This window comes from Oryctolagus cuniculus, chromosome 21 (assembly GCF_051225735.1).
Source record: "Oryctolagus cuniculus isolate XC-2025 breed Fujian yellow rabbit chromosome 21, ASM5122573v1, whole genome shotgun sequence".
Lineage (NCBI taxonomy): Eukaryota > Metazoa > Chordata > Mammalia > Lagomorpha > Leporidae > Oryctolagus > Oryctolagus cuniculus.
Window position 1 is genome coordinate 28,165,945 of NC_142887.1, and position 16,720 is coordinate 28,182,664.

A 16,720-nucleotide genomic window follows, 5' to 3' on the forward strand; every position below is an offset into this window, starting at 1 on the left:
AGGCAGCCTGGGGCAGGCAGTGCAGAGGGGCCCCTGGGCAGTACACGAAGCCCGGGGCGTTGAGGTCCTAAAGACTCCCGGGAAGCACGTAAGTATCCGATCCTTTGGCGTTGCCCCATCCTCCAGAGAGAAGGGACCCTCCCCGGGCTCAGCATGGAGACTCAGGACCTCACAGTGTCCCAGCTGCACCAGCTTGGTTTGCAGGGGGCAGGGCAGGGGGAGGGGAAGCAGGATCCCGCCCTGAGCCCCACCCATCCTGCACCGGCCCTCCACAGAATGCTGACATCACATTCCGAGTCTGGGGAAGACCCACCATCTGCTGTGTCCACGTGGGTCCTCCATCTATTCCCCGACCAATGCTGGTGATACAACAGCAGACGTCAGCCCTGGTCCTGATGGGGTTCAGTCCACGTAGTCAGAGTGTGTCCCACGCAGCGTGCTGTAGGAGGAGCTGGGACGTGACGGGCATCAGAGGGGCTCCACAGGAAGACGCTGAGCAGGAGCATCCCTGAAGGTCTGCAACAGCAGGGGTGCGGCGATGGCTGCCCGCCCACTCCCTCCCTCTCTCCCTCCCTCCCAGGTGAACTTCAACGAGCCCCTGTCCATGCTCCAGCGGCTGACGGAGGACCTGGAGTACCACCACCTGCTGGACAAGGCGGTGCACTGCGCCAGCTCGGTGGAGCAGATGTGCCTGGTGGCCGCCTTCTCCGTGTCCTCCTACTCCACCACCGTGCACCGCATTGCCAAGCCCTTCAACCCCATGCTGGGGGAGACCTTCGAGCTGGACCGCCTCGAGGACATGGGCCTGCGCTCCCTCTGTGAGCAGGTGAGGCTCTCGCTCCGGCCGGGCCCGAGGTCAGAGCACGGAGCTCAGGGCCAGACACCCAGCAAGGCCTCTGGGGGCGGGGCCCTGGAGGGACAGAGTTAGGTCTGACGCAGAGGGTAGGCCCAGGCACTTCTCCTGACCAGGGATCTGTGGAGCAAGCTGGGGGGACGTTTGCCGCACACTGTTGGGAAGTCCAGACGGGCAGCGCATGGGATCATCACTGAGTTGGAAGGCAACAGGCAGGAGGGGCTGGGAGCCCCAGAGGAGGCGCCCCAGCCTGGGCATGCTGTGGGAGAGGAGGCGAGCCTGTCAGGGCCAGCGCTGAGCCCAGGCTGAGCAGAGGGGACCGCTGTGATCCGGGTGGGGATGGTGGGAGATCAGAGCGTGGCAGGTTTGCTGGGGCTCTGCATGTGAGGAGTGGGGTCAAGTCAGCAGTGACCTCAGAGTCCTTGGCCTGAACCCAAGCGAATGCATCTCTTTAAGTCAGCAAACCTTAAGTGCCCTCAGTGTGGAGGGACCAGGGTGTTGGGTCCTAGCGCAGGACCTTGATTTGCCTCCCACTCTGGAGCCAGGGCCTACCTGTACCAAGTCTGGGCCTCCTGAGATTCACACAGCACAATGGATGTGCCCTCCCAGGGAGGTGGGGAGGTGGGGAGGAGGAAATGGACACTGAAACCCTTGGATTCACCGTGCCGGCCCTGAGGGCAGACGCCTTCCTGCTCAGAGCACTGCCTTTCCTGGGGCCACCTTGGGTCCTCAACCACCTGTGCTCAGAGACCTGGGTGTCGAGCGGACAGGGCCGAACCCATGGCTGGGGGACGAGGTGCTCAGGTCCCGCGGCTCTGGTCTCAGGTGAGCCACCACCCGCCGTCGGCTGCACACTACGTGTTCTCCAAGCACGGCTGGAGCCTCTGGCAGGAGATCACCATCGCCAGCAAGTTCCGGGGGAAATACCTCTCCATCATGCCGCTAGGTGAGCGGGCTCCCTGGGTGCCCCGGGGACAGGAAGGTGCTCTGTTCCAAGGGAGGATTCTGCGGACCCAAAAGCCTTGGTGAGGCTGGCATCGCGGCACACCTGCAATACTGGCATCCCATACTGGAGTGTCAGTTTGAGTCCGGCTGCTCCACTTCCAATCCAGCTTCCTGTGTGTGCACCTGGGAAAGCAGGGGACGATGACCCAAGTGCCTGGGGGCCCTACCATCCACATAGGAGGCCCAGATGGAATACCTGGCCCAGCCCAAGCTGTAGCAGTCATTTGAAAAGTGAACCAGTGGATGGAAGATCTCTTCCTCTTCTCCACCCTCCTTCCAAGGCCTGGAGTTTCCAGGGGGAGACGACCTGGCTTGTGCTCTGTCCCAGTTGCCCCAGCCTGCATGAATGCATCTTCTGGGCCTCGGGGTGCTTGGGGGCCCTTGACCTCTTACCTGTACCCGGCCCCCAGGTGCCATCCACTTAGAATTCCAGGCAAGCGGGAATCACTACGTGTGGAGGAAGAGCACCTCTACTGTGCACAACATCATCGTGGGCAAGCTCTGGATCGACCAGGTCGGAGGTGGCCCTGGGGGAGGGGTGCCTGGCCCGGGAATTGGTTGCTGACCACCACGCTCTCCCACCAGTCAGGGGACATCGAGATTGTGAATCACAAGACCCACGACCGGTGCCAGCTGAAATTCATGCCCTACAGCTACTTCTCCAAAGACGCAGCCCGAAAGGTAAACAGCCCCCTTCCCCAGAAGCCCTGCCCCATGCAGGGCACATGCCTACGCTGGTGCTGCCAACGTGCCCTGCAGGTGACAGGGGTGGTGAGCGACAGCCAGGGCAAGGCCCACTACGTGCTGTCGGGCTCGTGGGACGAGCAGATGGAGTGCTCCAAGATCGTGCAGAGCAGCCCCAGCAGCCCCAGCTCCGACGGCAAGCAGAAGACGGTGTACCAGACCCTGCCGGCCAAGCTGCTGTGGAAGAAGTACCCGCTGCCGTGAGTAGGGGCCAGGGGCCGGGGGCCGGGGGCCGGGGGCCGGGGCAGGACACGGGGCAGGGCTTGGCAAGCAGCGGACAAGTGGAGGACCTTGTCTGGCCAGACAGGAAGCAAGGGACAGGCACAGGAGGCTGGGGGAGTCCAGGCCTCAAGTGGGCAGAGTATTGTGATGCTAACACCCCAGCGTGGAGCCCAGACACCCGACAACAAGTCCACAGGAGACTGTCGGGGCAGGGTTGGCTTCAAGCCGACAGGACAGGGTGCCTCCCCGTATGGCTGTATGGGGTAGACACCGACCTTGAAAACAGCTTAAAATGTGGCATAGCAGATTCCAAAGAGAACAAAATAGACATTTTACAGAGGAAGAACAACTGAAACGTAGAGAATTTATCACCTCGCTATAGACAGAAGCCATTATCAAACTGGAGCAGAGAGACAGGAAGCTGGAGGGATGCGGCCTAGCCCGTGCGACCCCGAGTGAGGCCCTGGCAGGCTCGCCAGCGTCCACTGGGAGCTTGGTACCGGGCAGCAATCTGTCCCCGGACCTCCTGAGTCGCCATCTGCACTTGCCCTCGGCCTCCTGGCCGCTCCCGCACACAGCAAGTTTGAGAGCAAAGTCTGGCCTACTTCTATCCAGAAGGCCACCATCTCTGAAAAGAAACTAGCAGGGAATTTCCTAAATCTATACCGCGCCACTGTTAGAAAGCAGTCAGAGGGAGACTGCTCAGCAACCAGATATAAAGACAGTGCTCTCTGAGAAGCCGCACCCCGGACGCTCGCGTGCCAAAGCCTCCCTGCCGCCCGCAGGCTCGGGTCTCAGGGAGGAGGCTGAGATCCAGGCATTCGCAGGCACACCTGCACTCAGGGATCTGAGACTGATCCCTAAGGAAGGATGGAGCATGGGTACAAATGAATGAAGAACAAAACCTCCCTGGAGTGAGTGGAGCAGCGCGAGTGGTCATTCTGGCGGGGTGTTACAGTGCAGAATGCAGCTGCACCACTGTGTAAGTCAGAGGAGGAATGAACGGAGGGAAACTGCTCGAAGGCCCTGGGCTAACCAGGACAGTCGACATGCACAGGGACATCCGGGTGTGGGAAGTTAAAAGGACCTCAAATATCTGCAGGAAAATGCAATTAAAAGATAAGTTGATTTTTCTCTCTCATACTTTCTGCCTTTCAAATAAAAGAAAATTCAGGGGTAGTGGGGTCAGGCGTGTGGTGCCGCTAAGTCACAGCATGGGGTACCTACATCCCGTATCAGAGTGGCTGCGTTCAGGCCCCTGCTCTGCATTCCAGCCAGCTGCTACAGCAAACCCTGGCAGGTGGTAGGTGATGGCTCAAGTAACTGTCCCTGCCCCCTTCCTGGGAAATGCAGACTGAGTTCTGGGCTCTGGGCTCCTGGTTTCTTAAAAATTTTGAAGTTTTTTTTTTTTTTAAAGATTGATTTATTTGTTTGAAAGTCAGAGTCAGAGTCAGAGTTAGAGAGAGAGATGTCTTCCATCCACTGGTTCACTCCCCAATTGGCCATAACGGCCGGAGGTGTGCCGATCTGAAGCTAGGAGCTTCTTCTGGGTCTCCCACGTGGGTGCAGGAGCCCAAGGACTTGGGCCATCTTCTGCCTCTTTCCCAGGCCATAGCAGAGAGCTGGATTGGAAGTAGAGCAACCAGGACTCGAACCAGTGCCCATATGGGGGTGCTAACCTGTTGTGCCACAGTACAGGCCCCAAAATTTTGAAGTTTATTTTGAAATTCATACATAGTTTTTTTCTTAACTGTACTTTCCATGAACTTTAAGCACCCTCATTTGTGTACTGATAGCCACTAAAATAACACATTTAACTGGAACCCCAAAAGGAAAGGAAGTTAATAAAAAATGAGAATCGAGAGAAATAAAGGATGAAAATAAATTTTCAAGAATGAAAGTAAACAGATGAGAAGTGGGGTGGGTTAAGCTATTGCTTGGGATATCTGCATCCCATTTTGGAGTGCAGGTTCGAGTCCCAACCACTCCGCACTTCCAATCCAGCTTCCTGCTCATGTGCCTGGAAGGCAGAGGATGAGGAGCCAGGTACGTGGGTCCCTGCCGCTCAGACGAAGTTTCTGGCTCCTGGCATCTCTAACAAAAACAAAACAACCTTGAGAGACGGACAGAGCTCCCCTTCCCTGCTTCACTCTACAATTGCCTGCAATTATCTAGGGCTGGACTGAGAGCTAGGAGCTCAACCTAGATCTCCCACATGGGTGACAGCAACCCAATTAAAGAGCCTTCACCCCTGTCTCCCAGGGTCAGCAGCCAGAGCAGCCCGGAATCGAACGCAAGTACTCGAACATGAGGCACAGGTGTCTTACCTGCTAATCCAAATGCCGTTCCAGCTTCTGGAGTTGTGTCACACAAAAACCAACAATGAAAACAGCACTGGGCACAGTGCTCTAAAAGGGGAAGAGGGAGGTGGGCATTTGTTGCTGCAGGCGAAATGCTGCTTGGGACACCCCCACCATATCATAGTGCCTGGCTTTGAGTCCTGACTCCACTCTGGATTCCAGCTTCCTGCTAATGCACACCTTGCGGGGCAGCAGGTGACAGCTCAAGTAGTAGAGTCCCTGCCACACACACTGGGGACCCAGACTGAGTTTCCAGCTCCTAACTTTGACCTGGCCCAGCCCCGGCTGTTGCAGGCATTCAGGGTGTCAAACAGCAGGTGGGAGATCTTGGTCTCTCTCTCTTTCAAATAAAAGGGGGGAAATCTAAAAGATACTACAATAGAGACGTGAAATAAAAATTAATGCTGACAATTACTAGGACCAAAGAACTGAGGGAAAGTATGCCCATAAAAAGGAAGATAAAAGTCTAGCAAATGTTAGCAAAACAGAATTTGGGGAGAAGAGGAAAAACACCCAAGACGGAAAGACACGCTGAGTTCCTGTTAGAAGTAAGGGAGACCCAAGCAGTTAACAAGCAGCATACTGACTACTGGGTTTTTTTAAATCCAGATACGTACTCCTTGTAAGAGACGCACAAAACACAGAGATGTGCAAAGGTAGAAAGTAAACGAGACTCACCATGAAAACACTAACTGAAAAGCTCGTAATAGCTGCTATCAGTATCAGGCAAAACGGACTTTCGCACAAAGAGGAGTGGCTGAATTCTTCAAGAAGAGACCATCATTCTAAATGCTATGACAGCCTCAAAAATACCACAGCACAGACTGATGTGTAAGGGACAAACGGATAAAGGATCACCACAGTGGGAGATGGGGAGATTTCACTATAGCCCTCTTACCTGCTGCCAGGTCGAATTGGAAATAAAGAGAAATACAGTCAGGATAAGAGAGAGATTAAAACAGGATATACACAGACTTATGGATGCAAGAAAGTCTTCTGCATGTTTGAGGAAAGAAGAAGTTACTGAATAATTCATGAGTAAAATAAGAAATTAGAATGGAAAACTATAATACCTAGAACTAAGTGACATCAGAGATCTCAAAACTAGCTGGGTGCAACAAAGGACATGTGTGGGCCTTAAATAGTCTATAATTTTGAGGCTTAGTTTTTTCTAACTTTCCATTGTAAAAGAAAAAAAAATTGAAAGAGTTCAACACAGCCTGAAGAAAGAAGAAAAAATACTTTACTTTTTTTTTTTTTTTTTTTTTTTTTGACAGGCAGAGTGGACAGTGAGAGAGAGAGACAGAGAGAAAGGTCTTCCTTTGCCGTTGGTTCACCCTCCAATGGCCGCCGCGGCTGGCACACTGCGGCCGGCGCACCGCGCTGATCTGAAGCCAGGAGCCAGGTACTTCTCCTGGTCTCCCATGCAGGTGCAGGGCCCAAGCAGTTGGGCCATCCTCCACTGCACTCCCTGGCCACAGCAAAGAGCTGGACTGGAAGAGGAGCAACCGGGACAGAATCCGGCGCCCCGACCGGGACTAGAACCCGGTGTGCTGGCGCCGCAGGCGGAGGATTAGCCTATTGAGCCATGGCGCCGGCCTGAAAAAATACTTTTAAAAAGGAAATCAACCAAAAAATGAAAAAAAGGATGTTTGATAAAGCCAAAAGTTGATTCCTTAAGAAAACTGACAAAAGAAAACTACAGGTGAGACTGATCTACATGGATATAGAAATTAATAGAAAGTTTTTATAGGACAAAGTTTATCAAGATCATTAAAACTCTGGTCAAAAGGACAAATTCTTAGAAAAATATAACATAAGAACTAACTCTAGAAGGAATAGCATCAATAGTCCTATACTAATTAAAGAAAGTACAGCAGTCTTTTTAAATTACCACTAAGAAAGCACAAGAGCCAGGGAATTTTACAGGCGAATTCCATTGAATTTCCAAGACATTTATTATTCCAATTTCCTGTAGAGTCTTCCAAACGACAGGAAGAGAGAAAATACTGTACTATGCTATGATACTAACATAACTCCCAACCAGGCTAAGAAATGGGAGAATAAAATGTCTACCTTCTTTCACTTAGGAACATACCTGAGCGCCCCGGCCCACTGTGGCTGCAGTCCAATATAGCCACTGTAAGTGGAAAACACCTCCAGTACCCCAAAGCCGCCAGCATCGCGGTGTGCCGGTGTGGCGGCTCAGCTTGCTTCCTCTGCCCAGCCTCACACAACCACCCCAGACTGTATCACTCGCTGGGAGAGAGCAACAGTCAGAATCTGAATTATGGTTTCTACTGAATGTGTATTATTGTGCTATCATAAAGTCAGAAAATCGTTAAGTCAAACCATCCTAAGTCAGGGATCATCTGTATTGCCAAATTACGAAGTTAAAATCAGAAACTCCAGTGTAACACTTTAAAAAGATATCATTCTACAATCATGCTGAATTTATCAAGAATAATTTTGTACTCGAAAAATCCATAAATTACTGAAGCATATTCGTAGATCTCAATAGATTCAGGGAAGTCTTTTCAAGTGCCTAAATACAAGATTAATGTACGAAAAAAGTCAGTTGCATTTCTGTAAACAGCCAACAACTAGAAAATGCAATTTAAGAGAAGACATCTGGGGAGTGAACCAGTGGAAGGAAGACCTTTCTCTGTCTCTCCTTCTCACGGTCTGTAACTCTACCTCTCAGATAAATGATAAATAAAATCTCTTTAAAAAATGGAGAAGGTAATCATAATACTTAGACCTGACAGAGAATTTATATTAAAAATACGGAAAGGGGCAAGCATTTGGCGACCTGCTGATTAAGACACCAGTCAGGATGCCTGCTTCCTGCACTGGAGTGCCTGGGTTCAGTCCCTGGCTGTGCTGCCCGATTCCAGCGACCGAGAAACAGCACTGATGGCTTCAGTACTGGGGCTCCTGCCACCCACACGGAGGCCTGGATCGGCTTTCCTGCTGCTGGCTTCAGCCTGGCACAGTCCCTGCTGTTACTGACATGGGAAAGAAACTAGTCGATGGCAATTCTCCCGGTTTGTCTGTTCTTTCTCTCTGCTTCTAAAACTTTTTTAAGATTTATTTATTTGAAAGGCAGAGTTACAGAGAGGAGGAGAAGCAGAGAGAGAGGGGGGTGTCATCCATCCGGTGGTTCACTCCCCAATTGGCTCTAACAGCCGGAGCTGTGCCGATTCGAAGCCAGGAGCCAGGAGCTTCTTCTGGGTCTCCCATGCAGGTGCAGGGGCCCAAGGACTTGGGCCATCTTCCACGGCTTTCCCAGGCCAGAGCAGAGAACTGGCCTAATCAGGACTCAAACTGGTGCCCATATGGGATGCCAGCACTGCAGGCGGCAGCTTTATCTGCTACACCACAGCACTGGCCCCCTGAAACTTTTAAAATAAAGACTACAGAAAGAGTGTTTTATCACAACTGAAAATAGCAGCTTTTAAAGAGACTATTTAAAGAACTTCTTACGAACAAACAGAATAAAAATAATCTAGTGGAGAAAATACTGAGTCATGAGCAGGAATTTCACAGAAGACGACGCGTATGGGCAGTCACACCATTTCAGGAAAATGCAAATCAAGATAGCGGGATACCGTCTTCACGCGGTCAACAAAAGTGGAAAAGTCCGACAGTACTGAGTGTAGATGATGCAGACTCCCCAATATGCATTAATAAAACAGGCCACACAAGGGCCCCCTGAGATGGTGCCACATACCGAGGATTGTGATTGTTCCACATCTGCCTCTGTGCCTAAAGACCAAAAGTGGACAGAGCAAAAAGATGACAAGATACTAAATTTAAACCCAACCTGTCAGGACAGGTTGAGCAGCCCTAATGCAAAAATCTGAAAGCCAAAATGCTCCCAAATCGAAACATTTTGAGCACCCACATGATGTCACGTGAAGAGTCACAGTCGGAACCCAAGCACAGCAAGAATCTTGCATAAAGCTACCTTGGACTAAGTGTGCAAGGTGTGTATGAAACACATGTGTATGAAGGTGTGTATGAAACACACATGGATTTTGTGTTTAGTTTTGGGGCCCATCCCCCATGGGATCTCATTATGTATATGCAAATAGTCCAAAACCTGAAATCTGAAACATTTTGAGTGCCAAGCATTTCAGAGGAGGGACATTCAACCTATGATTACATTAAGTGCCCCTACTGTGGGTTTATGATTCAGAAACATTTTAAAAAATCCACCTATATGTGGTCTACAAGAGATACATCTAAATAAGACAATTAAAGATTCAAATAAAGAAATGAAAAGAAGTATGCCCCTATAAATACTAGTGTGGGGCAGGCATTTGGCCTAGTGAGTAAGACACCTGCACCTATACTGGAGTGCTTGGGTTTGACAGGGGCCTCTAGATCCTGTCTCTAGCTTTTTGGCTAACGCAGACCCTGGGAGGCAGTGGTGACAATTAAAGTCATTGAGTTCCTGCCACCCACGTGGGAGACCTGGGTTGAGTTCCTGCATCCATCTTCAGCCAGCCCCAGGCACTGTAGACATTTAAGGAATGAACCTGCAGCAGACAGAATATTTCTCTTTTTCTCTCCTCCTCCCTTCCTCCCTCTCTCAAGTAAGTTAAAATTTAACATGTTATATGAGAGAGGGAAAGTTCGTAAATATGAAGGTTCAGTTCACCAGAAAAGCAAGTTTTAAATTGGAATGTACCATGTACCTAACAGTACAGCCTCAAAACAGAAACAGCACAGGCTGTTAGAAATGCAAGAAGGAAGGGAATAATATACAACCAAAATGGCAAATTTTAATCCTCCCCTTAATTATAGACAGGGAAAAAAATTGGGGCGGATCAGTCTGAGCAGCAGAACCCACGTGACAGCTAAGAGAACACTGCACTGAGGATGCACTGGGTCTCAAAGCAAATCGTAAAGGACTGAGATTACATCAAGTGTGCTGCCTCCACAGCGGTTACGCTACGGGGGAAAAATGACCAGAAACACCCTCCTCTGTTTATAAATTTAAGAGGCCAGCTACACATAGACCTATGGGAGTGAGATGTATCTGCAATCAAAGGCTAATGACAGAAATCCCAGCACAAGTGGTGCGAGTCAGCTGAAGCAGTCCTTCTGACGCAGAGTTCCCAGCCCAGAATGGTTCAACTGGCAGCTGTTTAAAACTGTACTATGGCACAAAAGGAACACTCAGCCAAATCTATACTTCAAATTTTGACTTTTAATTTTTTCTTTTAAAAATTTATTGTTTTAAAAGATATTTATTTGAAGGGCAGAGTCACAGCAAGAAAGGGAGAGACAGACAGCAATCTTCTCTCCTCTGGTTCACTCCCCAGGTGGCTGCAATGGCCAGGGCCGAGCCAGCAGCCAGGAACTTCTCCCAGCTCTCTCATGTGGGTGCAGAGGCCCAAGTTCTTAGGCTGCCTGCTGCTTTCCCTGGTGTGGGGAGCAACTCGGACTAGACTGTGTTACTGGAATTAAGACTTATTCTATGCATCTGCTCTCCCACAATATGGCACTGGGAGAGGAGTAAAAACAACTTTTACACAGCTGCCTCCAGTTCAACCAGTAACCTGCAGGAGCTGATCCCGCTCCTGATTGGAGGAGAGCAGCGTACTCGGCGTGTGGGTAGCAGAGTTGGGATTGGTGGAAGAGGACTATAAAGGAGGAGACAGACAACATGCACCAGGAACATCTATCTGAAGGAACACCTGTGCAGCCCCCGAGAGAGCCGGCCGGCGGTGTGCCGCTCCCCCGCGGAAGTGGGGAAAGTGGCAGGGGGAACCGCCCTTCCACGGAGGTGGAAGGGATGGTAGCCAACCCGGGAAGAACCAGCAGCAAACCCAGGGAGGGCCGAGCAGACGAAAGAACAACGCAGGGTCCTGTGTCGTTCCTCCACGAAGATGGGGAGCGACATAATGGTGCCGTGACTCGGATAGGAAACCTAGGCAGGGTTTAGTGTCGTTCCTCCGCGAAGAGGGGGAGCGACACCCTGGTACCTTAGCAGGGAGCTGGATTGGAAATGGAGCAGCTGGGACTTCAGCTGGTACCAGTATGGAGTATTGGTGTTGCAGACAGCAGCTTAACCCACTATACTACAACATTGGCCGCAAGATTGATTTATTTAAAAGGCAAAGTTAGACAGAAACAGATTTAACATCATTGGTTTACTCCCCCAAATGGCAGCAACGTCTGGGTCTGGGCCAGGCCAAAGCCAGGAACCTGGAACTCCATCAGGTCTCCCATATGGATGGCAGGGGACCAAGCATTTGGGCCACCTTCCGCTGCTTTCTCCGTTAGCAGGGAGCTAGATCGAAAGTGGAGCAGCCAGGACTCGAATTGGCACTCCTATGGGATGCTGGTGTTGCAGGCAGAGGCTTAACCCGCTGCTCCCCAGTGCTGGACGCCTCCTGAGTTTTGATCTTTTCCCCAGATATGATGCTGGGCAATGGGCGGCAGCCAGAGCTCCCAGTCAGCCCAGCAATGGGTACTGTGTGCACTGTGCTGCCAGTGTTGTCTGGATCTAGGTATTCAACAAACTACCTGAGACAGTCAACATTTACTGTAAAGTATGCTTCGTGCTGGCTGATGCTGCCCCACTGCAGACTAAAGTCACAGGTCCAAGCATGCTGCAGCTGTGATATTTGGGAGGTTGGGCATATTACATCCATTCCCAACTCAGAGTAATTTCAATTTATAATGGATTCACTGTAAATCAAAGAGCCACCTGCATTACAAAAGAAGAAAAAAGGGGCCAGCGCCGTGGCATAGCAGGTCAAGCCACTGCTTGCAGTGCCAGCATCCCATATGAGTTCCAGTTCAAGTCCTGGCTGCTCCACTTCCGATCCAGCTCTCTGCTATGGCCTGGGAAAGCAGCAGAAGATGGCCCAAGTCGTTGAGCCCCTGCACCCACATGGGAGACCCAGAAGAAGCTCCTGGCTTCAGATTGGCTCAGCTCTGGCAATTGCGGCCAACTGGGAAGTGAACCAGCATTTGGAAGATCTCCCTCTCTCTGCCTCTGCCTTGTAACTCTGCCTTTCAAATAAATAAATAAATAAATAAATAAGAGAGAGAGAGAGAGAGAGAGAGAGAGAGAGAGAGAGAGATGAGGTCCAGTTGTGGCAGAGCGAGTTAAGTTGCCACCTGTAACACCAGCATCCCGTATCTGAGCACTAGTTCAATTCCCGGGGATCCAGCTTCCTGCTAATGCACCTGGGAAGGCAGTGGATGATGGTCAAGTATCTGGGCCCCTGCCACCCACACAGGAGACCCTGATGGAGTCCCAGGCTCCCGGTTTCAGGCTGCCCCAGCCCTGGTTGTTGTAGTCATTTGGGGAGTGAACCAGCTAATGGACATAATCTCTCTTTTTCAAACAAATATTTTTTTCAACAAAATGTTAGAAAAAGAACAGCAGAATGAACCCCCACGAAGTAGAAGGAAGGACTATAAAAAGTAAAATCAGTAAGGCAGAGACCTAAGATAGCATCAATGAGGTTTGGTGTTCAAGCCGTGAATAAAATGGGCAAGTGCTGCCCTACAAGGAGAAGCCCCTTTATAAAGCTAAAATATCGACAACAGGGGCACTACGTCCCAGGCGGCAGCACTGCTAGTGAGGGCGTTAGGAAACCATGTTATGCTGATCTGGCTTTCTGAACTGGGTGAAGCAGATAAATCCCCAAAAGTTTAATGTAGCAAAACTGTGGCAGGTCAATGAGGTGAGGTGCAGGTGGGTTCACCCCGGTGGCCACTGGGCCAGGGAAGGTGTGAGCCCTGGAAGCACGGAGCTGGGTGGAGAGGGGCTGCCCAGAGACACAGTGCGCTGTGGCCACAGGGAGAACGCCGAGAACATGTACTACTTCTCCGAGCTGGCCCTGACCCTCAACGAGCAAGAGGAAGGCGTGGCACCCACCGACAGCCGCCTGCGGCCCGACCAGCGGCTGATGGAGAAGGGACGTTGGGATGAGGCCAACACCGAGAAGCAGCGTCTGGAGGAGAAGCAGCGGTCGTCCAGGCGCCGGCGGTTGGAGGCCTGCGCGCCCGGGCACAGCTGTGGCTCAGAGGAAGGTGAGGCTACACACGAAGGGCGCCCTGGGGCAGGCAGAGGGTGAGAGGAGATGGGGGGGGGGGGGTCTTGCGGGGATGGGGCGGGTGCCCAGGGCACAGGCCGCTCGCCCAGCCCCGGCCCCTGTGCCCACCCAGCAGAGAAGGAGGCGGACACGTACGTGCCGCTGTGGTTCGAGAAGAGGCTGGACCCGCTGACCGGGGAGACGGCCTTCATATACAAGGGCGGCTACTGGGAGGCCAAGGAGAGGCAAGACTGGCACATGTGCCCCAACATCTTCTGAGTGGCGCCCCCTGCGCAAATATAGGCGGTCCACCTTTGCTTTAACGCACCCAACCTAGTACTGAATGCCCACCCCCTCCCCACCTATTTCCTTGACTTTTTTTTTTTTTAACACTTTGTGGGGGCTCACATCTTGGAAGGAGGAAGGGCTGACCCAGATTCTCTCCAGCCCCCAGGTGCGCTGGGTCACCCATGCCCCTTCTTTAGGGACTTGGGCTCCCAAGGGGATCCCAGCTCCCAGGAACCACAACTCAGGCCTGCTGGCCCGGGCCATGGGCTGCCCAAGTCACCAGCCCCCAACCCAGGGAGGAACCGGCCCCTCCTAGGGAGCCTCTTTTGACTTTTTTAGGAAAAAAAAAAAAAGTCTGCATTTCTTTGGAGCCCTGACTTTGGTAATCTATTTTTAGTACAGTCCTCAGCAGACAGCTTTCCAAGTGTGCTCTTGCCACACAACTGCCCCGGCAGGAACCCCTCCTTCTTAGACACTGGGGAGCCAGACCCCTTTGAGTTGGAAGCACTCTGTAGCTCAACATTGGAAGGACCCTGTTTGTGTCTGGGCCGCCCTTGCGCCAGGGGCCCAGGCCCCACAGAGAGCAGAGCAGAAGAACACATGGGGTCTCCTGGAGCTCCGGCTCCCCGCTGGGGGATGCCCTGATTGGAGGACAGCCACCCCTTCCTTGCCTAGCCTTGGCGGTGCCAGGGCAGCTCCCTGGCCCCAAAGAGGCCAGGAAGGGCTGGAAGGCAGGGCCTGCAGGTGCTCCCCGCCCCAAGAAACAGGTCCCCAAGTCAGCAATAACGAACAAAAACCCTCAGTTCAGCCTGGGCTGGTGACCCGGGCGCCAGAGACCCGGCATCCCACCTCACCCTCAGGGGGCTCCGGGATGCCCCATCTCTGCGCTCCCTGAACTCTCTTTGCCTAATTTATATATATGATATATAAATATATATAAAATAGCTATTTTGCTTAAATTTCTATGGTATGTGGAAGTGATAAAAGGATGAAGACAGGGCGCGCCTGTCTGAGTCTGGCTCCTGACACCTGTGCCCTGCCCCCCACTCCCCGTTCCCTTCCAGAGTGGGGAGCCCGGCCCGTGGGGGCCACTCCTCCAGCCCTCAGAACCCCCACCTCAACCCTCCCCACTTCAGTTTAGTCCTGGAAGTTCATCACAGGAGTTTCCTTTCTACTCCACAATGGATTTTGTTTTTATATAAAAAACAAAAAACAAAAGTGAAAACACCAACGTGTGAAATGCCTTACGATGCCCACTCGAGAGAGACGTGCGGGGCAGGGCGGGGCAGCCCCGCTGGGCCTCCCTGAAGCTGTGGAATGTACCTCTTCCCAACACTGTTTGTGAGCAAGCACCTTTTAACCAGTAATAAAAAAATTTAAAAAAAAACAACAACAACAACCTTGGCTTTGGAGTCTTCCAGCAGTCTGCCCTGAGTCTGTCTATAGCTAGATGGAGAGGAGCTAACGCAGGACAGGGAAAGGAGCTTCAGACTTTATTCTGCTCAAGATCGGGGTCGGGGGGATCACGGGGCAGGGGCAGGTGCAGCACCATGCAGCAAAAACCTATGTGGAGGAGAGGGGGCAGGGAGGTGTCACAGCTCTGCCAGGGTCTGGCCTGATGCTGTCTGGCCACTGGACACACCTGAACCCAGATCTGCTCCCCAGGAAGTGTTTTAGCCACCAGTAGCCCCTGCCATCTCATTCCCTGGAGCCGTGCAGGGTGAGGCCAAGGCACCCACCACACCGAGTTCCATGTGGCTCAGGCGGCTTGTACTGCCTCAGTTGCCAAGCCTTGGATCACCCCCTCCTAAGGCCCCGCCAGCGGCTGGTGGTCTGGCTGGCTGGCTCCTCCCACTGCTAGCGCTTCCAGGTGAGTGGGTGGTGGAGGGTAGGGCACTGTCTGTCTGCCCGAACGCCCCGCACTGTGGCATCTGGACCCAACCCAGAGAGCAGTGGCAGGGGGTGGGCAGTTGCACAGGCGAAGGCCAGAGGTGACAATGGCCAGTTCACTAAGATAAGCAAGGGACCTGAAGAGCCTGGAGTGGACCAGGCAGAACCCTGAGCAGGGAACGACACCGGCACACCTTCAAAGACCACCCTGATCAGCCGGACTCACGTCAACCTACACTCCATGGTCTCCGCTACACCAGCTACCACCAAGTAGAACATGTAAAGAAAAAAAAAATCTGCAAGAGTCCACGAGGGACCACAGAATACACCCAATGCGGCAGGCATTTGCCTAGCAGTTAAGACACCAGTTGGGACACCTGTGTCCCATTTCAGAGTGCCCAGGTTCAATTCCCAGCCCCAGCTCCTGACTCCAGCTTCCTGCTAATGCAGACCTTGGGAGAAAGCGGATGATGGCTTAAATGACTGGTTTCTGCCACCCACGTGGGAGACTTGGATTGAATTCTTTTTTTTTTTTTTAAAGATTTTTATTTATTTATTTGAAAGTCAGAGTTACACGGAGGAGAGGCAGAGAGAGAGAGAGAGAGAGAGGTCTTCCATCCACTGGTTCACTCCCCAGTTGGCCACAACGGCTGCAGCCATGCTGATCTGGAGCCAGGAGTTTCCTCCAGGTCTGCCACGCAGGTGCAGGGGCCCAAGGACTTGGGCCATCTGCTGCTGCTTTCCCAGGCCATTGCAGAGAGCTGGATTGGAAGTGGAGCAGCCAGGACTCAAACCAGCGCCCACATGGGATGTCGGCACTGCAGGCCGCAGCCTCACCCGCTATGCCACAGTGCCGGCCCCCTGGATTGAATTCCTAGCTCCCAGCTTCAACCCAGCTCTGGCCTTTGCAGACATTTGTGGGGGTGAACCAGGGGATGGGAGAGGTGTGGGAGTGTGTGGGTATGTGTCTCAAAAAGAATGCAGCTGACAAAAAAAGAGATACAGAACATGTGAAAGACCTTTCTGGATATGAGAGAAGGAGTCCTGAGTTAAGAGGAAAGATGTCGTTGCCACAGATGGGCACATTCAGTTATATCAGCCTCCAGTCTACAAATGCAGCATGGATCCCAATCAACATCCTACACACATATTTCAAATTTAACAAGTTTTTCTAAAAAATTAAACAAAACAAACAAAAATAACGTGGGGGATGCGGGGCGACAATGCAGAGTTGACCGGCAGAGAGCTGCGCTGCTCTCCGATCGCTGCCTGGTCTGCCATGTGCTATACTGTCT

General features: G+C 52.2%; 1 protein-coding gene and 1 long non-coding RNA gene across 10 annotated transcripts in view; one reads left to right on the plus strand and one right to left on the minus strand.

Annotated features, from left to right (window-relative positions):
- OSBP2 (oxysterol binding protein 2) overlaps positions 1-14,931 on the plus strand; it is a 141,604-nt gene extending 126,673 nt beyond the window's left edge. For 6 of the 8 annotated variants that reach the window (XM_089323388.1, XM_008272140.5, XM_089323391.1 and 3 more), the window contains 7 exons: positions 581-826; positions 1,679-1,799; positions 2,269-2,372; positions 2,444-2,539; positions 2,618-2,802; positions 13,013-13,245; positions 13,381-14,931. In XM_089323388.1, coding sequence (XP_089179514.1) covers positions 581-826; positions 1,679-1,799; positions 2,269-2,372; positions 2,444-2,539; positions 2,618-2,802; positions 13,013-13,245; positions 13,381-13,526 — 1,131 coding nt within the window. In that variant the 3' untranslated portion in view covers positions 13,527-14,931. The remainder of the gene's footprint in view (positions 1-580; positions 827-1,678; positions 1,800-2,268; positions 2,373-2,443; positions 2,540-2,617; positions 2,803-13,012; positions 13,246-13,380) is intronic. The other 2 variants (XM_089323389.1, XM_002719697.6) reach the window with 1 other exon arrangement.
- Positions 1-16,720, minus strand: part of LOC127484703 (uncharacterized) — a 30,864-nt gene that overhangs the window by 1,788 nt on the left and 12,356 nt on the right. Inside the window, exons 2-3 of one of the 2 annotated variants that reach the window (XR_016227337.1) lie at positions 1,902-1,981; positions 314-516 (exon numbers count right to left, since the gene is read on the minus strand). This is a non-coding gene — a long non-coding RNA (uncharacterized LOC127484703). The remainder of the gene's footprint in view (positions 1-313; positions 517-1,901; positions 1,982-16,720) is intronic. The other variant, XR_016227338.1, reaches the window with a different exon arrangement.